This window comes from Pteropus medius, unplaced genomic scaffold (assembly GCF_902729225.1).
Source record: "Pteropus medius unplaced genomic scaffold, Ma_sr-lr_union100, whole genome shotgun sequence".
Taxonomy (NCBI): domain Eukaryota; kingdom Metazoa; phylum Chordata; class Mammalia; order Chiroptera; family Pteropodidae; genus Pteropus; species Pteropus medius.
The window spans coordinates 4,213,953-4,237,936 of record NW_024349802.1 but is presented as its reverse complement, the minus strand read 5'-3'; the positions used below and the strand labels follow the sequence as shown (position 1 = coordinate 4,237,936).

The 23,984-nt window shown below is 48.0% G+C and overlaps 1 protein-coding gene across 1 annotated transcript in view; it reads right to left on the bottom strand.

Moving 5' to 3' along the window:
* LOC120581264 (disintegrin and metalloproteinase domain-containing protein 12-like) overlaps nt 1-23,984 on the bottom strand; it is a 270,870-nt gene that overhangs the window by 172,239 nt on the left and 74,647 nt on the right. Inside the window, exon 3 of the mRNA XM_039836010.1 lies at nt 17,348-17,421. Within this exon, the coding sequence (XP_039691944.1) occupies nt 17,348-17,421 (74 nt within the window). The remainder of the gene's footprint in view (nt 1-17,347; nt 17,422-23,984) is intronic.

Genomic DNA, 23,984 nt, shown 5'->3' with positions numbered 1-23,984 from the left:
TTTGGAATAGCTCATATTATTGATCTGCTATCAATCATTCCCATTATAATCGTTAATATACAACTGCTGATTTTTCAGCTCTTACGACATGGCGGGCGTGGTGCCAGGAAGCTGACACACACGATGGCCATTATCCCCACAGCATTCTTGCCTCGTTCCTCTGCTAGCGGATATTCTGCCTCCTCCACCAGCCGAGGTCCGCGCCTCGTTCTCCTTCAGCCAAGAGGTGGGGGTGACCTACCGAACCCATCAGGTACTTTGCCTCTGGAATATGATCCTGACAAGACGACTCAAGAACCGCCCTCATCAGACACCGACTCGCCTGCCCCCTGGTTCATGCAGGAAGACCTGAGTGGCCCAGTCCCCGTCCCGTCCAAATGCTGATGCGTCTAGTTCTGCCAGCAGCTCTATGTCCTTCCTCGAGATCCCCTTTCTGCGTACTCAGCAGAGCCTGTTTCTGTCGCCTGCAATCCAATCTGTCAATCAAGCAGGTGCCATGATTCTGGTTCTGTCTTTAGTTGAGGAAGTGGACCTAGAGACGCTTGGGAACTCGCCCCAGGTCACGTGGCGGTAAAGTGGCAGAGCAAGGACACGGGGAGCTTGCCTGTGTGCGCGGCTGACGCTTCGGCCACTCAGCCGCCTCCTGCTGCTTCGAACAATGGACAGAGGTAGCATGTGCAGCTCCTCCGTGCCTTCTCTGAGACGGCTCTGGATGGCTGGTAAGTTCATCCATGCCCTCAAGCCTCAGATGGCCACTCTGTTATGACATTTTCTCAAAGCTGCACATGCCTGTTTAAGACTGTGACTCATATTTCTGATGCCATTACACAGTTACTGCACCAACTGCCTTTACGCTCACTGATTAAAAGTATCCTTTTAAACCTGCCCTTCCCTGACCCACTCCCCCAGGGCCCGGTGCAGGAAATGTTGTCTTACCACTCTTGACATTTACTGCAAATTTTTTCTTTTAAATAAGAGAGAGAATGAGGAAGACAAAGGGGAAAATGCATACATTACACGTCTGAGTCACCATGATGCATTTCTTCGGCATTAGCTTGTGCTTTTACAACTGGTCTTCATCACAGGGTTTTCATCTGCTCGCCAGTGTGTCATCGTCCTAATGACTCATGGGGAGGGCTTATTCCTCTCGGCGTGATTTATGCTCGCTTATCATTTCCTTGCTCTCCAGGGAGCTTGGCCCACAGAGGAACCACCACTCGCCAGCCGACTCCTCCCGGGCAGGGATGGGCTAAGGGCGCTGTCCGCTAACACCCCACCGAGAGGCCGGGGACATCTGCTTCCTGGGGCATGCAAACAAACGACCCTACGATGCGGGAGCTCTTGCCCCAGGAGAAAACTCCAGGCCCGGACTCGCTTTCCATTAGAACATGTCAGGGGAAGGACTGTGGGGGGGTCTTCTCTCGCCCACTCAGGTCGCCCTTGCGGGGGGCTCCTGGGGCACAGCGGGGGTGCTGGGAGAAGCCATGAACAAGCCTTGGCTCCTGCGTGACGTGAGCATGCCGGGGCTCATGGAGGGGAGCCTCCCGCACGAGCATGGGGGGCGCCTGAGCCCTCCTGTCTTCCTCCCTGGCAGGTCCACTGCCCCCTCCTCCTGCAGGACCATTCATGGCACAGCAGGACGTGGAGGGATAAGGCCCAGGCGGGTAAGGCGTAGCCCGCTCACCCAGCTCTGTGCTCTGCCCGGGCTGACCACTGGTTGCTTCTCCGAGGCTGCCTGGGTCCCTGGGCTGCCCGTCCCCACACCGCTCCTGGGGAGCCCTATTCCCTTGGGAGAGCCCAGGGGCTCGCTGGGGCGTCATCCATCAGAGCAGGGGCAGCGTGGGCCCTGCAGGCCGCCCGCCTGGGTCTGGGTCCCCAGCCCTCAGCCGTGTGACCCGGTGTGAGTCATTTGATGTTGCTGTGCCTCGGTTTCCACATATGTACCACAGAGATGGCAAGAACATACAGCTCGCAGGGGCGGTGTCAGGAACAAGCAAGACGAGGGGATGAAGATGCCGGGCGTGCAGCCCGTGGTCCCCCACAGCAGCGCGTCCCGTCATCACTGACGTCCGGGCACCTGCGGCCTAGGGGGCCACAGACCCCGCAACAGTCCCCACTCCTGAGAGCGGCCGACACGCTCCTCCTCAAGGTGGGGTCTCAGCCCCTCCTCGGGGGACACTCTCTTCACAGCTTTGCCATCCTGCGTCCATTTCAGACGCGGCCCTTGCCTCCTTGCCCCCACCAGAAATGCTGTCCTTCCTTCCCTGGGATTCGGTGGGGGCCCACGGGAGCCACCGCCTTCCCGGGAAGGGGGCCCCGGCGGCTCTGCAGTCACGTCCCCAGGCCTCCTCTGAGCCGCCTGGCACTCTGCCATCTGCGGGGAGCTGGCCTTTCCTTGTGAGCATTCTCTCCCATGTTTAGAAATTATATCAGTGTAGGAGGCCGCGACATGTCCCTGCTGGGTAAAGCTGTAGTTAGACATAATCAGTCCTGCCCGACGCCGGCCCCCTCTCCCGAGGCTCACAGGACATGCATTCTGGTGAGACTCGCCCTGGTCACCGGTCCCGGTGGCATTGGGAGAGGTGCAGTTCTCTGAGTGCTGTTCTCTGGCCACCGGAAGTGGACACCCTCGGGACGGTTTTTGGCTGTTCTTTTTCTGAGCTCATCTGCTAGTTTCTTCTGCAACACTTCACCCCGTGGGGCTCCCAGTTAAGGGGTCCCACCTCGGAGCAGCCTCGCCGCGGGCTGTCATCAACATTGTGGCAGGCGTGCCTCTCTTCTCGTCTCCCTTGGTGACACTCAGCGAAGGCTCGCGAGGCCTGATAACTGGACAGGCCTGGGTTCTGTCTAAGAGGGAAGTAACGCATTGCTCATTTTCATTCCAAGAAGTAACCTCAGGCAGGCGACAACCTCATATTGTGTCCCAGGTCAAGTTCGCATCTGTATGCAGTCTCAGCTTCCCTCCCTGATCCTGCCTCTCGAATCACACACCCCATCCCTCCAAACGCAGTCCCTTCATGGCGGGAGGATGGGGAAGGTCTAACAGGCTCTCAGCATTGATAAGGTATCGATGACCACACCGTTAAATGTAAAGAAAGGTTTCCAGGGAAACTGACTGAGAAATCTCAGCATAAAACAGTCATCCATGGCCTGGTTCTTGGTGCTAACGAACCCAAACATGGCTGGCCCCATGTGCGGAGAGCCCCCTGTGATCAGAGGCTTCGTCTTCCCCTCTCTGCACCCCTGACAAAGCACCTGGCTCCATAGGGGCTGTGTCCAGGAGCCACTGAGTGACAGTCTGAAAAGGGGAGGAAAGCTAACCACCCAGACACAAAACCTGTCTTCCCAAAGCTTACACTCCAGTCTCATGTACCTCCACTGCAGAGAGTCTGCAAACCCAAAAGTCTACTTCACTTATCTGGACGATAGCTCAGGTCAGACGCAGAGATTATACCAAATAAAAACAGGAGTGACGGGAGGAAAGTTTCCTTGGAGTGTTGGGGAAACTTGGAAGTGACAGTGATGCCATTAAGTGGGAGGAGCCCAGGAGATGGGGCGACAGCGGATTTATCCGGAATTCTCTTTCACATCGCCATCGAGATCGCAAAGGCTGGTTCCTTACGCGTCATTTCGGCGTATTTATTCCTAACGGGTACTGCTCCTGGGGCTTTGAAGTGGGAGTAACAGTAATAATAATGAGAACACAGAGATCTCTGTGGCTTTGAACTTAGCACGTTCTGCAAAGCACTCCCTGATCCAGATGTAACGGCTGGCTTCCCATCCCTGGCTGCCCAGCGCCCCTTCACCTACCCTGCCATCCACTTCTGCATCCCTGCCCAAAGCTCACAGGTCTCACGCCCGCCCCTCTTCCCCAAACAATTGTGTCCCCCGCAGATGTGCTGCCAGGCTGCACTGTCTCCCTTCACAGCAACCACCTAAGCCAAATGTGTCTGCAAAATACCATGACACCCAACAGTTGCCTCCCAAACACCGACTAGGGAGGGATGATGCCAGACAATGATGTCCCAAACCCGAGATGTCCGCGATGCCCAAACGTCTGCTCACACACACACACACAAAACACCCGAATAAGTCACCCTGGAACACCTACACCGTCTGCAGTTCTGGGATCTGAATGCTCCACTTGTATGGAGATGGTCTCGCCACCGCTTACGGAAGGCAGGGACTGTGCTGATTTTAGCCACGTAGCTCGTTCTGCTCCGAATGACGCTCGTGACAAGGAAGACCTTGTCCTTGCACATGGGAACCTATTATTTTCACCAACTTTCTCAGGGTTATGGAAGCGGTAATGTATTTCTATGCTATATTAAAAAAAAAACAACTTTTTATCAACTCTTTAAATAAAACTCTACGTTCAACAATAAAAGAAAAAATGGAGAAATATGACTTGTCATGGCAATCACATAAGAATTACATTGCATGTCAAATACTTACAGCCGCTTCATGATATAACTTTCATCCATCAACCGCAGAAATGGCAGGGATAGATAACTCCTCATTTTATAGAAGGGAGAACAAAGATAAAAATATGTAAATGCACTGATTAGAATGAAAAAGAAGAAGCTCTTCCATGGACTCGGGAAAAACTCGGCTGAGCAAATGATGCAGGGCACTTATGAGCAGGGGACTTTTTGAAACCAGGGGTCATGGATTTCCTGATGGAGGGAAGTGTCCTTGCTATGCCTGGGACAGCTAGGAAGCCAGGCACCAGCTTCACAAGGAGAAGATGGTCTTTCATTTTCCACTAAAAGGATCTTAGACCATCACATATCTATCCGGCTGTATTTACATTAGATTTAAATAGATGTGTACACACAGGGTGGGAACAGTTCACTGCCTACGGACACTATTTAATTTGTCGATGCAATTACGTAGTTACAATGTGTCGCTACTTTGTTAATGTTGCCCTTCTGCATTCTCTTATCTCATCAAACGCCTCTACTTCATATCTTTGTCATCGCTGGGGTCTTCCTGAGCCGTCTAATAGTTTTGTAGACTTAGCGTCTTCACCTGCATCTGAATAGCTGGGGATTCAGTGACTTTCCTAATGATTTTTTAAACTCCTCTGCCTCACTCTGCCTCCACGGCCTCCACGGTCGACGAGTGCCCCGCTCCCCGAAAACTCTGGTCCTGCCTCCGACGCCGGCTCTTGAAATCTTCCATTCCGTTCTCTGCAGAGCAGTCAGGTATCATTTCTTAGAACGCAAATTGCATTCTAAGGCCACCCTACGTACAGCCTTCAGTGGCTTCCCATGGCGTGTGGGATGGAGCCCAAAACCTGTCAAAGGCTTGCTGGGGTCTGGGCTTTGTCGGCCCTCTCAGCTGGCTGTCAGGTCACCCCCCAAGCCTCTGTTCCCTGGCGCTCCGCCAGCTTCCATGCCCCAAGCTCCTGCCCCATCTGGGCCTGAAACTCTTCCCATCTGTCGCTTGGTCGACTCCTATAGGTGATGACGCTTCTAACCTGTGGGCCTTTCCTGGCTAAGACCCAGGCACTTTTCCCTCCTCTTATTAGCTCTCATCGGCATGTCCAGTGTTTAAAACAGTGTAGTTCATCATTATTTGTCGCCTAACCTCTTGGACATCCCATTGCCTCACTAGCCTGTAAGCTTTCTGGGGACAAGACTGCTTCCCCTTTGTTCCTCACTGGACCTCAGCCTTTGCACAATGCTCGCTGTCTAGGAGGAGGTCAAAATATCAGTCAAAGTAACAGCAGGACCAGCGAACATTTAAGGCATACTCACTATGCTTCGGGATCTATGCTAAACCTTTTCATGGATTACTGATTCAGTTCTTAAAACAACAGGATAATCTTGATGATCTCCATTTTATAAACCTCAGACTCGGGCTTAGAGAGGTCAATTCCTAAATTCACACAGCAGAGCCCAGGTTTCATCAAGACGATTGGATTCCCAGCCCAGAGCTTCCAACTGATCTAGTAAAATAAATAACCTTCTTGGTTAACCAAGCAAATGTGACACAGAAGAAAAATATTTAAAAAAAAAAAAAAAAGCTTGAAGAAGATCTAAGAAGACAAATTAAGCTCTGTAAAGTCAAATAATAAGTTTATAAAAATGAACTGTAGCCCTCGTGGCTCCAAAAATCCTCTTGTCCAGATTTTTGCAATGCGTGTTTACCGAAAGATGTCTAGCACACTTTCCTTAACATCGAAAACAGTCTGTCGCTCACATCTTTCATTGTTGCTCACTTAGAAGTCGTCAGTCACATGGTCTGGTCTGGGGGTAGCTAAGCACTTCACTTTGGGCAAGTGTCCTTCCAACACTTGGTACTTAGACAAGACATCTTGGTTTCTTTTGTCCGATGCCACGGTGGCCCTGTCTACTCCTCATTTGGCACTGTCTACGCAAGGCTTAGGGAGGGAGCATCCTTCTCCAACCTAAGGGGATGGAGTCACCCTGTGAGGATTAAACCAGTACGATGGCCTGGCTGGCTATCTCTCCTTCTAGAAAAAGTTTCAAAACTCCAGAGTGTGGTTTGGTAGACCAAACGCCTAATACTGAAAATTTTTTTTAAAAGAAAACTAAGAGAAACAGACTGCGCCCATTCGTTATGGTGGCAGGAAGCAGTGACATGCCACAGGGAAGAGTCACTTAAGAACATAGAAATAAAGGAAATACACATTTACTCCACAGGATATACTAGTCAAAACTGTGAAAAATGGAGGCGTTCTGGTACCCACTGCAGTCCCCCGTGGGGAACGAGCTGCCCCCAGACCCAAAGAAAGAAGGCGAGGCTGGACACCTGGGACGCTCGGCTGAAATCAGGGGCCACCGGGTCCAGTGGCCATGATAACTGGCTGAAGGCGGCACTTAAGAGTAGAAAGGGCTGCTCTGAATGGCATCCAGAAGTGGGATGTCCGTTGAAATTAAAAAAAAAAAAAAAGAATATATAAAGGAGGCTTTATCGAACACAGTTGCAGAGGGAAAGATACCAGATGTAGAAGCCACCAAGGTCCCGTCCCCCAGAACAGGGGGCCATGGGGGCAGGAATGGCTTCTTGGGTGCCTCACTCTGCACTGAATTAAGTAACGCTAATCCACTGAGCATTATTATGGACTGGGTACTGGGCCAGGACCCGGCTGGGGTCACATAATTTAATCCGCCCCAACTCCACAGAGTATTGTTCCTATTTCATAGACGAGGAAGCTCCGGCTTAGATAAGTGTTGGACCAGCGTCCCACAAAGCAAGTGATGCGCAGCCTCTGAGTCCGAGCTTCTCGCTCCACGGCGAGTGGCCCAGCCACCTGACTGCCTCCTCCACGCTCCTCTGGACGGCCACCCTTGCCCCTCGTTCTGGTCCTGATCGTAAATGTGACTGCCCGGGGCTTCTGAGAATAAATTCTGGTTTAGACGTCTGTCACATGTGAGTTTGGTCATCGTGATTCACACCTCTTGATGTCTGTCCAGAGTAATTTCTGGATGTACAAAGCCGGGAAAACCTCCCCAAGGTGGTAGCCCTGCCTTTGGGGTCAGCTGGTACCCCAGGTGGCTAGATGACACCTGGGCCTCACCATCTACAATGGCCCCAGCAGCTCTGCCACATCTGTTACCTAGCAACCAAGGAGCTTCTGCTCTGCTCTCCGGATCTGTTCCGAGAAAGCAGGAATAGGTATTGCAAGGTGCCTGAATTACCTGTGCTCACGGGCTCACCTGGAGGCGAATTCGCATTTGCAAAGTTGCTCTCCGCTTCTGCCCGTGATTCTCATAAATCAAAAACGGTCAGTGTTCACAGCAGAGTCCAAAGGGACAGCCCCAAACACTTAAAAATTCTATATGGAAACCGAGACAGCTTCCTCTGAGGACAGAGATTGGCGGAACTAATGCGCCGCTTTTCATCTGGTTCTCATTTAGAAAAATTGGACTACTGGGGAAATGAGTACAAGCAAAAAAAACTGGAAGCAAAAAAGTCTGAAAACGTAGAGGTTCATGCAATTCTACTTTTTCCTTAAGGCCGGTTAATTATTCAGGTAACTGGTCCGGCTGTGATGAAGGCTACACGGAAAGCCGACAGAGGACGCGTGATTATGGCCACACTACGTAACAGAAGAACTGTCATTCAAAACCAGAGACCATCAGTCTTAAGACGGACTGGGTTTGCTATGGCAACACCACAGTGAGGACATTTGCCTCTATTATGCCACCCCAAAGGCACCGTGACAGGGACAGACCACCCATAGATTGCACCAGGAAATATATCATTCTGTAGCGTATAATGCCTATGTAATTATATATTTCTGTAGATGGACAAACACATACATACATATAGACATTTACTGGTAAGGTTAAAGCTTTTAAAAGTATACTTAGAAAAAGGCAAGAATCATTCGATCCTTTGGAAAAGAAGGCAGGGCAAAGATGAGCAGAAGAAGAGCAGTTCGTTATTTATCTAATTTCCCCATTACGTTAATCAGAAATCTTAACTTAATACTCTCTAGTATTTGCTTTAAATCAACTCATACAAGCAACTTCACTGTTCTATCACATGGCAGTGGAGTTAAGCGATGTCGAAAACATAGTTTGTTGAATGAACAGACATAAATGAATGAACAGAATGTGTGATAGAGAGAGTATCTTTAGGACCAAAATGTGAAAAATAAAAATGGCAAAACACATCTCAGATTAAAAGTCCTTTTCTCCATTAATAAAAAAGGATTGATAATATTTTTTAATGCTCAACATATAAATATTATAAAAAACTGACACTCAAATTTCACATTCTAAGGAAGCCTAATTTCTGTGTCTAAATCAAAACCTATAGATTATTTTCAGGCATAGGTCGACTTTGCACCACTGCTGAATTCTTTGAAAAGTTACTAGAAGTATAGCCTGAGCTAAGATTTTTTTCCAAGCATGGCACAATTGGTTACTGGTTCGACCGAACCAAATGATCCATCGTGCTTTATAACGACCAATATTTATGTCATATAGATATTATATAGTACATCAGGAAACATATGTGTGTCTATGTACGTTCATGTTAATATATAAATTTAATTACAAATACATTCTGAGAACTCCTACTCTCTATATAATATTTGTGTCTGCTTTCACTATTTCCACTTGTAGGAATCCCATGATTAGAGAAGAAAAGATGTCGGCTCATCAAAAAACCTAGTCAATTCTTGTGTCTGGCAACAAAAGGCGATCCCTCTCTGTAAAGGCGTTCCGATGGCGGTGTCCTCTGCACGTCAGTCAGGGCTTCTGCCCACGGGGTTCAGGAGGGAAGGAGAAAACAAGTGTGTTCAAAACGAGCAAGACAGTCACTCCTCGCAGACAGACAGAGTCGTGTTCGTTTTCGCCATCGCAAAGTGGGGTTGTGCTTTCGTGGCTTATCGTGAACATGCAGAGGAGTGTGACAATGAACACGGAGATGATCACTCCGGCAGCCATCGCCGGTTGAAGAAACAGAACGTCACTAACATCCTGTAGGTACCGCTCAGTGCCTTTCTTCTAGCGCCATATTTTTTAAAATTATTTTTAAAGCCTTTAAGGAGATTAAGGTGTCAGTCATGATCAGTGTGTCATGAAGGCGTCTGACTTCTATCAAGTGCCACCTGTGCCTTGGGCCAAGGGGTCCCGTGGTCCCTCGGGCACTTCCCGCGGTACCTCCATGCCATAGGGTGAGAATTTCGTGCTCACCTCCTGTGTCAGCCACGAGCTGCCCCCGAACATGCAAATCTCTCTCGGATTCGTAATTTAACATGTTTGAATGTCCCAACCGAACGACCTGTTCTGGACGCAGACATGTGCCCGGAAGTCTCAGGTCTCCAGGGAACAGAGCTCAGTGCCACATGGCAGGAGCTCCCCATCAAGGGTTCCCTGATTCTCTAACATACAGCGAAAGAAGAAACCTTGGCTCGCATGGGAATGGTTTCACTGGTCTCGGTGCTTAAGCATAATATGGTCCACACGACTCCTCATCTAGTATCAGAAACACAATCTCCCCCAGTATGATCGGGTCGGAAATCCTTCTGGGTGAAGTAAGCACGTGCCTTGATTCAGGAAGTTCCTGAGGCCACAGATTTTAGAGGGAAAATGTGCCCCTGAACAACCATCCAGTCCCGTCCTTGAGCCGATAAGGCCTTCTTATCTTCGGATTACAAACAAGAGAATCAGGACCAGAGGGGTGAATTATTTTACCCAAACTCACACAGCTTACACACACCGGAGGTTTACATGGCTCAGTGTTCTGCTCCATACCTGATTAAATCTTTTTGCTCTTAGATAAAAAAAAAAAATAGTAAGACAATGACAGGCATACATCGTACTTCCTCAAATGGTCGTCTTCATAATTTCTATCCATATAGACTAGAAGCTGCTCCGAAAGCTGAGTAAAATGCAGAGGATTAATTTATTTGAGTTCTGTGCATTCTATACACCTGGAGAAAGTCAGTGAATTATTTTTTGTGTCTTTTAGCAACCTTGAATCTTTTCTGGGATATGATATGGCATAAACCAATTAACTGATGAACTAATTAATAATATATTGCCATATAATACAATGATTATATTTAGGTGCCTACAGGCAAAAATTTCAATGGAAAAGGCATCCGTTTAGAATTAATAATTTTCTAAACAAAAAGATTTCTGTCACGTCTATATAGGTCCAATGTAAAAACAGACTTTTAGATGAAGAAGTGTTTATAGAACTTAAGAAGTACTGTAATCAAGTCATAAGTTATCATCTTATTTGGTAAGATAATAAATGCAATCTAAAATTTAAATGTATTTTTAAATATTTAGTAAATTGTAAGGATAATATTTTTAGTACGTTCTCAACATCATTATATTTTTTTTCATTTAACCAACCTCCTAACGTTTTATACTTTTGGACTTTACTGAAAACATTAATAACTCTTAACTTTGTGCGAACTACACAGAAAGAGCGTATCCCACGTCTCCTCAGGGAATTTCTGCAGCAAGCGGGTATCACTCGGCCTCCAACATAACATGGAACGAATCTCCACTGGAGCCCGTCATATTTTCAAAGAAAACCAAGAAATTAATCAACAAAATCTTCTAGGCCAGTTGAAACTGAAGAAGTGGACTCAGAAGTGTTGGGAAAAATACTCTGTGTAAATAAATCATCTCCCGAAATAATTCTCACGCTGTGGGGTTTGGCATTATATCATCTTCTATCTACCCACATGTTTTTAATAAGGAAGGAAATCACACAAAATAAAGGAACTCTTGTTCTCTACTTATGTTAAACCCACTGCATCCCACAGTGAAATCCGCTGGCACATCGAGAGGAAAGAGGTGACCGCGTCTTAGCAGTTTTAAATCTACTCCCTCTTCCTATTGTTCTCAGCTCTCAGGTGCGTGTGCGCACGTGGCCAGCCTCTGAGTCCTTTCGGGCCATGGGTCTTTCAGAAAATCGCTGCCATTTTCCTTCAGTCGGACTAAATCTGCTTGTCAGAGAAACAGTTGCTTTAATTTGCTGTTGCCGTTGGCGTGGAAATAACCCTCCAAGGGACAGGCGATGTCCGGACTCCAAGCTCACGTCGCAAAAGTGAGACGAGCAGAGGTCCCAGAACTCCCGACCTGACACCAGAGAAGGACACGGCGCCACCCGGATGTAATTCCGCCAAAAAACCAGAACGCGCAGCCACTCGAGGCCACACACCTCAGACAGAAAGCACAGGGGCCAGAGGGACAGTGTAGGGGACACCACAGGGATAAAATCGGCAACATCGACGTTGTAGAGAACTCTGCTGGGCCAGCCACCTGGCTTCATGTGCAGAGACCGCGAGATTTCAGCTGTGAGAATCAAGAAGAGAGAGCGGGAACCTTCATATTAAAAGAGACTCGGGCGTAGCCATCAAATGCAAAATGGAGATGTGTTTACGTCCCAAGGCAAATAACCCACCTGCCAAAAGTGTTCCAAGCTCTCTGGAGAGTGAGCTTTATTGTCTTAAGTGAGCAGCGAAGAAGCAGAGTCTCGGCATGTCACACAAACAAGCATCGTGTCCCTTCTGCTGAGACAACTGGAGAAAGTCAGGAAGAAACTTGCCACAAAGACAGGAGCCTGCACACACCTGCAGCCTGGCAGCCAGCCCCGGCCACACTGCAGGGAAGGGGGCAGTGAAGTGACAACCGCCGGGAGAGCACCGACTCTCCCATCGGCCACCAGAGTCCACCTGGAAGTGGCCAGGACAACCTATGACCCCTTGGGATGCAGCGTTCCAGAGAGCAACTCTGAGGATGCAGTGGGGTTTTCATCGGAAAATCACAAACCTGCAGCGCAAGCTGTAAAGGGCTGCAATTAAACTCGAACCCCACTTCCACGCCGGCTGCCATCTTCAAGTCTGCACAGAAGTCCACTCAGGGACGCCACCGTCCCAAACTGGAATCCGAAGGGACACCGTTCTGAAAAGGTTGACCTTAACCAGTGTGGGCATTTTCAGCTGAAGTCAGGATGGGGAACAAAACCTCTAAAAACGGTGTCCTGACATTTTCCGATGGCCGTGTCACTTCAAAGACTGAAATGAAGAGAGAAGCTCCAGGGAGTGTATAGTTCTTATTCAGGGAGCAAAATCTAGTCCAATTAGAAAAGTCTTCAATGTTAAGGCTGAGAGATAGTAACTCAAACTGGAAGGCGCTTGCCCTAGATGATGGCTGCTGTTGTGGAGTCTGCGTCAATTCCGTGAGTCCACAGTCACGCTTAGAGAACTTCCTACTGTCCCTTCCCTACTTGTCACCCAGCGGAGGTGGCCCCGCCGGTTCCCCCATTCCCTGAGGCAGAGGTGGGAGCCGATCACGCTGTGGGAAGCCTTGGGAATCAGGCAGCCATAAGAGGTGTGATCTCTCCCTCCCAGGAAACAGTCCCTGAGGTGATGCATCAGCTGAGACAGAAACCCCAAGCTAGATGGATCTGGCAGCTGGCTGTCCCCTACTTTCCCGGAGCTGTTCAACGGAAACTCCTGCTATGACAGAAATGTTCCTGTAGCTGTTTGTGGCTACTGAGCACTTGGCCTGTGGCTAGTGTGACACCAGGGACTAAAGTTTTAATTTTGTTTAAATTAATCTAAATTGAAATAGCTTCATGAGGCCAGGGATTTCCTCGATAGCTTCATAATGGCCCGATGAAAGTACGAATATAGCTCCTTGAGGAATGTGTTAACAATACAGATTGCCAGGCCCTGCAGCTGGAGATTCTGATTCAGCAGGGAGAAGTGGGGGCAGGGGTCTGTCTGCCGTTTTTAATAAGCTCCCCGGGTTGTTCTGATGCTCGTGGTCCCAAAATGATGCCCGGGACTTGAAGGAGGGTCATAGTCTCTGATCTGCTCCTGGCAAAGAGGCATGCCACTTCAAGGAGACAGAAACTAGGAAGGACAGGGAATGGGGCTTGGGAGGGAGCCTGGAGGCCACAGGCGTCCCCACAAGGATCCCACCCAGAATTCACGCGAAGCTCTGATGCGGCCTTGGGTCGTGACAGCTATTCACATACTCTCAAAGCCATGGCCACGGCCTTGCTGTGTTCCGCCCTGCCCAGGCTCTCGAGCCCCCAGCCCCCAGACACTGCTGTACCAGTCGGCCGCAAATACCCACGGCTCCCATAGAAAATGCCACACTCGGTTCCATGCGATAACCCTCCCCAGGTCACATCCAAACTAGATCCTGTCAGGCCCAAATGTCCACCCTCCTCTGAGAGTCTCAGGACCACACCCACAATAAGCCACGTCCCTGACAACCACTCAAAGGGGCAAGGTCTTGCTCCGTCCTTAGGGTCCCCTCTGCCGAGCGAAGGCATCGCTGTTCTGGCCTTTCGTGTCCACACACTGGCCTGCACACCCTCCCTTCCCTACGCCACGCGTGCAATTGCTCATCGATTTCTGTCCATTCTCTCCTGAGCGTTCGCCAACTGTTTACTCCTTTCCACGGCCCGGGGAGAAAGAGTTTCGGTCAAAGATGCGCTCGTGCAGAGCGCCTGCTTTGGGGCTGGCCTGACAGTCCGCGGGGGCCACGTGGAGACAGGCGTCATACAGCGGGTGCCCGCAGGTCCCTGTCCCTGGCACACAGCGACACTGAGGAACAGTCTCCACGGAAGCCTACACTTTCTTTCCACATTTAATTATGGCTCCACAGACACAGACCTTAAGTGAGCAGCACCCGATCTCCGCACAAACTAGAGATGCTGGAAGGAAAAGAAATGAGAGTCCCCGAAACGATTGTGTGACATGAGCTCGGCTCCACTTCCTGGCGGGGTGGGGGCGGGGGAGGTTGCAGGAAGGGCTTCTGAGAGGGGGTCGCCGCGGCGATTCTTTCGGCTTTAACTTCAGGTTATGGCTCTGATGATTTAAGGGGCCGAGGCCACCATCTACTTCAGTCTTGATTTCGAAGCAGGTTTTTCATTAACACAGATTTCTGGATCGTTAAATACCCAATATTCGGAGGGTAGAGCTGCTTCACCCTTTGAAAGCTGAGCGAGGCCCCCCCTAAAATGCAGCGTTTCCTCCTTATGAGCAATAAATACTTCGACGTTCTTCTCTTCAAACGTATTTAAGTTTTTGCCGCAGCTTTCCCCCGCTTCGATGTAAAAAGTTCTAATTTTAAATAATATTTTCTTGTTGTAGAACGTGAAGACAGTAAGGAAAGCCAACGCCTTCTATAATCTTACTCCTCAGACAGATGTACACGTCTCATTTAAAATGTAAACTGTTACCTAACATGCTATTTACATTGATTATATCATGAATGTTTTCATAATGAGGATCTCAAGCACCCTCCTTCATTGCTGTGTCGTGCTTTATTTCGGAACTGAGTGGTAATTTACTTAATCTCCTACTCATGCATTTTGAGGTAAAACATTCTGCAGTGAACATCCGTGCACACAGGGCTGCTTCCCAGCCTGTAGCACTGAAGCAGGGCACCAACCAGCTGACCTGCTGATTGGTCAGACTCTCCACTGTGCTGGTTGATAAATATTGAAATGACTCTTGCTTGCTCTTTGATGTTTGGGTGCCTGTAGCTTCATGTGGATAAGTTCTCTAATTGGATACGTTGGGCCAAAGGCTATGCAAAGTAAAAATTCTATTTCATACTCATCATTAATTACTTTTTGAGTCCGACAGCATTAAGAGTTAGTAGCATACAAGCATTTCGCTTTACTTATAAAACAGATTTTTCAGTATTCACAGTCTCAAAAGCGAAGTCCATATAAAACAGACATGTAAACTTTTTCCAAAATATTGTTATGTTGAAGTATTTTTGGGAATGCTTTATTAAAATAATAATATTGGCATGCTCTAATGATAAAAAAATGTCCTTTTTATCAGAATGAAATCTCTACAATTGGTACAAGTAGTATGATTAAAATAAAGCTATAGAAGGTTCTAGTAAACATTCTCCATCTATTTCCTAAAATGTAGGTTGACAGTAAGGTTGGGAAGAGAGGAATAAATCAGGAAGAGAGAGTTTTTGTGCTTTCAGTGTTTCTGATTTTGAGATTATTTTGTGAAAGACCCAAAATCAGGAGTGAGCAAATTGAAATGCCTTTTAAAATGATCTTCTATACAGATTAGCCACTGCCTGGTAGTCAACATGCATTAGGCTCTGCCCCTTAATGAAAGGTAAATCATTTTCAGAGAGAACCATGAACAAGGCTATTAAGCCATTTTATAGGCTCAAAGGACCAGAGGGCTCTACGAAGGGCGTTTTGATATGAAAAGGTGTGTCCATCATAAAGCCGAATGAAGAAGTAGGGTGAATTTCACGCAGACCACGATGGGAACTTGGAAGACATAGATGCACACCTGATTTACAAGAAAAAAAGCTGAATGAACATCCACAAAATCTTAACCAGGATTGGGTCTGGTAGTAGGAGCTCATTTTTTTCTTTTTGGTCTTTCCTTTGTTCCTTTTTTTTCTGATAGCGCTGGACATGTATCCCTTTTGCAGCAAAAACAAATAATTGAGGATTCTATTCAGTCTTTTTCTGCTCCTCTACCTGCAATCGTCACAGTCTGAAGGTGCCGGATCGGCCCCACTCACGCTCTCTGCCATAGCCCTCCGTAGGAAAGACGCTTCCCGAATCCAACTGCCGGTCCCAAACCTCCATGGCGGAAACGCTCGGCCACCGAGAGCCTTATCTTCTTTTGTTCTTTCAAAGAATACCTAGTTTTATCCACTGAGATGTTTTCAAAACCACATACGAACAGAAATGCACAAAACTTAAAATGGCCCACAATACTCTTACGTAAATAAAGAGCCTGAAAATATTTCCTGTGCTAAGAGAGACGTATCGGAATCGACATACAGGTTTCTGTTCAGCTCCCTGATTACCCAAGATGTGTGCCTGATAAGGTCATCAGGTCACGAGGGGGACCGAAAGCCCACACACTCCTCACGAAAGCGCGGTGGGGACGGGAACCTATGCAAGAAATATCAAGCGGCAGGATTTGGGGTCTAGATATCGCTGGCGGGACTCATTCCAGTGAGGCCGTCATTTCAGCAAAGCGAAACGCAACAGAAACAAAGGAAATCCTAGCATTTCACTGACAGGTGAGGCCAAGGAACCGGTAGTTTTGGAAGAGAAGGAAACAGGACCTGGGAACTTGACTTGTAGCTTTAAGTACAGAAGGCTTATAAGACGAGCTTCATTATTTTCTGGTCCTAATCGGACAGAATAGTGAGGGGTTCTTTAGATCTGGGGAGATCCATAACCCACGGGGACAGCCATGCTGTGTAAAAGACGACTTCTGCCTTAAAGCTGACGGTTTTATACTGGGAAAACAGACAAAATATGTAACAATACCCACGTGCTCCAGAAACAAATATAATACCATTTTCTGGAAATTTATATAATTTTGCAAAAAAAAAAAAAGGGGGCTAAATTTTAAATAAAAAGATAAAATAAATACTTTATACCACTGGAGACAAACTTGGGAAGATAAAATAAACTCTAGGAATTTCTCAGGGAGAAAAGCATTTCTCTCCAGCTGAAGCTGTCTGTCCTTATATAACCCAGGAATTGCCAAGAGTCAACTAATTACAGAACACCATATTGGAACAGAAAGGGGATGCTTAAATGTGATCCTGAAAAAATCAGGCTTTGGAAAAAAAGAAACATCCGAGCTATGAGAAAAACCAGCTGAGTTAGAAAGTGCTTTTCTAGAGCGACAAAAAGTTTTAATTTTCCTTCGGATCATTGTTTGAAGTTAATTCCAGCCTCGAATCCAAATCTGCATCACGAACCCACGTGCTCAGCCCTGCTTGTCCAAATGCCGACATTCATCACACAGCACGTTCAGTCCACGCGTTCCTAACTTTCCCACATCATGCAACGAACGAGAATTAATGGGACTCACTCGTTTCTTTCCAGATTTATGATCAGCTCTCTGTTTTCCAGTTGTATTCGAAAATTCAACACTTCTGGATGATTCTGAAAGATAAATAAGAAAAGACAGTTGAAAAAAATATTTCACTTTGACTTGCTGGTAACAGAATCGGCTCCACAGACATATTCAGTGGACGGAGAGAATGGGGACCATTCTGAGACCCCAAGTGGAGGAGACCAGGACGGCAGGACAAGTCTGGAAAAATGCGTCACCCTCCTAGATGGCCCCGGCGTGACCCGTGCTCCAGCCTTTGCAATCTCTCCCTTCGGCCACACACCTGTGGCGCTCTCCTGGATTCTACCCCTCTCTCCCATGATCGACTCCTTCCTCGGTCTCCCCATCTCTATACAGGGCACCCTCTTTTCCCCAACTGCTCACGCCAGGAATCTGAGGTCCTCCTTGCAACCCCCCTTCCCTCACCGGCTCCACCTGACCCAGGAACTGGTCCTGCTGTGCTGCCCTGTGACACACAGCTCCCGTTGTCCTGGTGACGCCTCGGCACCGGCTCCGGCTCCGGCTCCGGCTCAGACCTGTCTTCTCTCACCTGGATTACCGCAAATCCTTTCTACCCCGGGCCTCTCCGTGTCTCCCTGCGTTTCCCACCCGATTCATTCTCCAACGGCAGTGGAAGGCGATCTCTACACCGACAGCCTCGTCCGCCCGCCCCTGCTTGTCAGGAGCCCGCTGGATGGTACGATGCCAGCTCTTAACGGGGCCCTCGCCTCGCCCCACACCCACTCCGCTTTCCTCCTCCCTCACCTGGCTCTAGGCTCTCTGGCCTCGCCAGCTCCTCAGACACGCCCACCTCCTCCGCAGCCCCGGGTCCTTGCACCTGTCGTCCCCTCCACCTGGACTGAGGCCCTCCCAGCTCGTCTCGGTACCGGCTTCAATGTGGATAATTCCGAGAAGCCTCACCTCGCTCCCCGATCCATGTGTACCCTCTCCCCCACCCGAGGTGTCCTCTCCTCCAGTCTCCTGTCCTCTTCCTCCCTGTGAGGAAGAATTTCCTTCCTACTTGTGATAATTCGGTATGCTCATTCGTGGGTCCACTTGTTAACATGTCCGCAAAGGAGCCAGACTAATAACAGAAGCTCGATTAATATTTGGTGAATGAAGGAATGAATGAATCAGGCCAACAGCCCTACTAAATTCTTCTTCCTCTTGCTAGGCAGACGCCCTCCCTCTCATCTCCCTTGGGTCCCTGGAAGCCTCAGCCACGTGTCAGTGCGGAGCAAGTACCTGTATTCTCTGTTCTGCCCCGGAAGTTCTTGCCCTAAGAACATACCCCGGTAGCAGGTCCCTTAACCCACACCTCTTCCCCCAGTTCTCTCCAGCCTAAACCTGGGTGGTCCGATATGCCACACACACCCCTGCGGAGCTGAGTCCTTGCCCAGGACAGATCTATCAGCCGCCCCCAGCGTACTCGAACGGAGCCCCCCTGCTTCCCTCCTCCGTGTTCCCTCAGTGACTCTGGGGACTGGCCGTCAAGGGCAGCTCTCCCTCACCCAGGCCGACATGCCTCACATGGGGCTCTCCATATCCACGGGGCATTTCTCACTCAGAGAACTGAACATTTTTAATGTTTATTTTTAAAAACGAATGCTGTGTTCCCTTCTGATCACGTGTTAAGAGCGCTCAGCTGGCTTCAGTGTTTGGCCTGACGGTGTGGCCTGCTTGCCCAGGATGAGGTGACGGGGCAGGGCGGGGGTGACTTCACAAAGCTTGCAGTCAACCTACAGAGCGGAGCTGCAAAGGCCATCGCAGCCCAGGGGAGAAATTTAGATTCCTTAGCGGCTTGAAAACAACGAAGTGCTGTTCAAATGCAAGTAATATATTATCATGTCGCAACCATAATCGGGGGCAAAAAAAAAAACCCTCATGGAATTGTACAATGTAAATATGAACAACTAATTGTCTCCTATATTTCAATAAAGCCAGGAAAAAAAAAAGGAGCGTTGGGTCACACCCGGAACTGGTACCTCAGACTCAGGCACACCTGGCCGCCACAGTCAGCACTGTGTTAGTGCACAAGTGGCCCTTCAGCCTTTTACACACGTCGTCACCACCCACAAACGTGCATTCGACTGCATCGGTTTCATCTGCCTTTGCTTCGCAAGTTCTTTTGGTTTGTACGCTCGTCTCACAATCTGAGAAGAAGAAGTTCACACACCGTTTTCTAATATCCCATATTTGAAAGGCGTCATGATAACTCCGGATTCAAAAGGCTTTTTTGCAGCATAGCATCTCAGCTGCACGGGGCATTCACTAACCGCATGGGAGAGACGGCGGGGAAGAAAAGACAGAGAGAGAAGGGATCTAAGTTCCAACATCCAACATTAATAAGCAGTGAAAATGAATCAAAAACCACCGCTGAAGGTCACGTGAGTTTTGACAACACGTTCGAACCTGCGTGGACTAACGCCAGGAGCAGGTCCATGGGAGCAGGACCATTAAGGGTTAAACACGTTTCACTTTACTTTTAGGTCAGCCCCTCACACATCTTTCTGCAGTTTCCTATGTCTAATGTGGCAGCGTACGGCTATTTAAATTTAAATTAATTAAAATGAAAGCGGTGAGCTCATCGGTCGCAGTGGGCACATTTCAAGACTCAGGAGCGACACGTGGCTGTGCTGGAGAGCGCAGCGTAGGACTTTTCTGTCTTCACGGGGATTTCCATCTTCATTGTCTATCTCTGAGTCCGTGATGGAGACCTAAAACTCGTGTTCTCCAACTGCTGCCTGAACGATAACAGCCTGTTCTAAATAATGGTGCCTTCGGGGCACAGAATTCCTTGTGAACCCAAAGTTTCATTTATGTGCTTTAAGAAGCCTCTTCTCAACTTTAATTGATGGCTGATACTATTTTTTAAGTAGTTACTTAAGCTTGAGAGAGTTAAACTGACTAATTTCCGTATACGTGAAATGCTTGTGTATATTTTCTGAGTTTAAACAGATCTTGTTTTACACAGTTGGTGATCTTGTAAAACTCATACTTCTTAACTGCTATATTTTGATGTTGTCTGGTGCTTATAAGAATTGTATGGATTTCTGAGTGTTTGTTGAACTTTTAAAATTAATATTACTATTCCTATTATATGCAACATTAAACACATCACTTTCAAAAATTTTAATATAGTGTGTAAAAGTGTTTCTAAGACCTGTATTTCTGATGCTTAGATTTAATTAATAAACACATAGAATGTTCTCTCCAGGTTTTGTATTTTGTACTCATTAATTAAATCTTAGAAAAACAAAAATTATTAATTATGTTTACAATGAAATATTGGAGCAAAAAATGCATCATTATTCTGCCAAGATGTACCCAGTGTATGCATGTACATTTGCACGTGTTTTATATGCGTATGTAAATAACTTACTTATTTTAACCACAAATCGTGTTTGCCTACGATATTGACACACATATCACTATCTTAAACAGAAATTCTGACAATTATATTTGTGAGCAAAAATGAAATATCTGTAGTACGCTTCTATTCCCCCACGGAATCGAGCTAGTTTAAACACTAACATTTGTAGTGATTCCATATAAAGTCCCTACAGGAGCTGTTATAACATTCCAATGTGTACATTTTTCAAACGAATATATTTACCCCCCCCCTCCCCCGGGAGGCAGAAAGATCTTCATCCATGTATTTTAGTTGAGATCTGAATGATATAGGTGAAATCAATGGAGACAAACAGAGAGCTATTTTAAATCAAAAGCACTAATTACATGAGATTTCTTAGTTTAAAAGCATGTATTCATTCCATTTTCTTTTGATTTTTATACATAATGAACCAGTGCTGATTAAATACAGCAATCCTTGTCTTAAAAATGATGGCTAGATTACCCTAATGGAACTGTGTGTTTTATTGAATGCTTAGAGAATTTCATTTGCTGAATAAATCAATTAAATGCTAATCAATAGGCCGGTAATGTTTTGGCAATCGTTATACTCCTATTTTTTTTTTATTGGAAAAAATATATCCAAGGAGTATATAAAATGCATAAGTACAAGTTAAAACGACAACAATAAAATAATGATCAGGATTCCCAATTGAAAAAGCAAAACATTACCAGAATCTTAGAAGCCCCATCCTGTTGGCCTCAGCTACTGTAACACGCCACAGACTGGGCAGCTTAGCCAACGAATATTTATTTTTGCATGTTCTGGAGGCTGGAAGTCCAAGATCAAAGATTGGTGTCTGGTGAAGAAGTTCTTCACAGAAATGAGTTAGGGCGGGACCCCCAGGTGGTTTGCCCAGGCAGGTGGCAAAGGAAGGCTCTGGCCAGGACCCAGCTGCCTGTCACCCGGACCCTCAGTCACCCTCCGCTCTCTCTGGGGTTTCCGACAGGGCACTCGGCCAGCCCATCCGACTTAACCAGAAGTATAAACAGCCGTCTGAAAAGTGATTGATCGACTAGCTACAGGTGATCTTTCTTCCCGGCATTATCCATACTGTGCTGCCCTTCATTCATTTGTGCGATCGGGAGCTTGCCCAAACTTGAATTTAAATTATTTCACCGTGATGGTTGCAAATATCTTGCGTCAGTAAATGCGGCTTTCTGTGGATGTAGTGACGCTTACGGCCTTTCTTTTCTCTGATGGCTGGAATGATGCATGGCATCATTTTCTTGGTGTTTCTATGTCCTTAAAGAATAGGCAATTTTCAATGACTTAGAAAAATATGAACTTGACCATGAAGTTGAAATAAGGTGGCAGTTAGCCGGCAGAAGGGAGGAAATTGCATTAAAAGAATAAAATGTAGGGTCGATAACCAAGTTTACGCCCATCACGACTTCTGGGTGACCAGGTGTAAGACAGTGGTCAGTTCAGAGCCAAGGTCGCTCATTCCAGCCATCGACACTGGAAGCTCAGAGGGACTTAATTTTTCAAGCAGAACGATATTAAAATATTGCATTCAGGGGGGACTCTGAGATAACTGCACCCCACTCCGGCACTAAACGAATGCCTCGGACTGCAGCGCTGGCATTCACGGGGCACGGGGGAGTCGTTTATTGCTCTGAATATTTAGAGGCAACCTTGATAACCACTTTAATATCAGTGAGCTGGTTTCACAGCCAGGAAGATAATGCGCACCGTGCAGCTGATAAGGGAACACGACTGAATTCACTGCGGAACAACGCGGCGAGGAAGGGGGGGCCCTGCAGCACCGTGATGGCGTGTCCCTGGCTGGGGGCCTTTTTGCTCTTGCATAAGGGACATACGCGGTGTTTATTCATGAGTTATTTATTAATAATATTTTCTTCTGATGGAAACTGGCATGAATTAAGCTTAGAGAAAAACTGCCTTTAAAATATGTATGCAAAGTAGTTTTTAAGCATTTTTGTGTTCGAATGCTGGATTGCTTTCGGTGCAGATTTTTCCTGCTGCATTTCCATGGTGCAATGTGATCACAGATTTGGGGGCCCCTTCTCCCTTCACGCCGCGGAAAGGCACAGCCACCCCAACCTTTCACATGCGTGATGCTCTTGGTGTGAGTTCTTCATGTTGTTGCTGCTTGTAGGAGTGCCGACGCCGACATTCGCAGCAAACATTTCAGATTTCGTTTTAGATTATATAGCCAGAGCGCCCGAAAGCCTTATTTGCTCATTGAAACGCTGCCTCCCCCACACACGCCTGTCTGCCCTCAGGTCACAGTTCCTCGTGCTTGGTGACCGCGTGAGGACAACGGCCGCTCCTGAAGCAGACGTGGGTCTGTCCTGGAGCTCGCTTTTGCGTTGTCACAGGGGAGAGAGGGGATAACCGCATCACTTAACAGGAAGTGTCTGGCCGAACACGACAGTGCAGCTTTCTCAAACTTAACACATCTTGGTGTTAAGTTCCATCCTTGTTCTGCTGCGGTACCCCCATCCAATACAAAGGGCAAGCTGCGGGGAACCCACGCTGGGTCTCCAGCAGAACCTCCAGCTCCATAACAAGGCTCTTTCTGAAAACTCTTCAGTGGTGACCCACTGTACCTAGAGTAACTGTGGCCTTCACGACGCGAAGCGTCTGGCCTCCGCTCAGGCCTCGGTCTCGTCGCTGCGTGCCTCTCCCGTCTGCTCGCCACGCTCCCGACACACTGTTGAACGCGCCGGGCCCCCACTGGCTGCCAGGCCTCGGTGCCTGCCGCCCCTCCTCGGGGAGGGTCCTCCCCGGGTTCCTAGTGTGGGACTCCACCACCAGGTCTCAGTCTGGACGCCCGGTTCTCTCCCTGCCCAGAATACTTCGTCATTTGTGATCATTTACTGGTGTGGTTCTTTTACTTGTTGACCGTCCACTTCCCCTAGTAAAATAGAAATGTCTTGGGGAAGGGAATTTTTCCGCCTTGTTCCACATTCTGTCCCCAACATCCAGAACAGGGTCACCTAGAAACAGGATACAGGCGCAGAGGTGGTAGGTGATGGAAGAGACAACGCTGACTGCGAGGGGAGCCGAGAGACCCTGGAGCTCTAGACGTCACCTCAGGAGCTGTGGAACCAACGTCTGCCTTCTCCTCCCCAGCCGCAGCTGAGCGGAAGGCCCTCTGACCCAGAGGGGCTGCCGGCCTCGCCCCTGGAGGCTGACGTCCCTAAGGGACACAGTGACTTGACAGAGGATCCT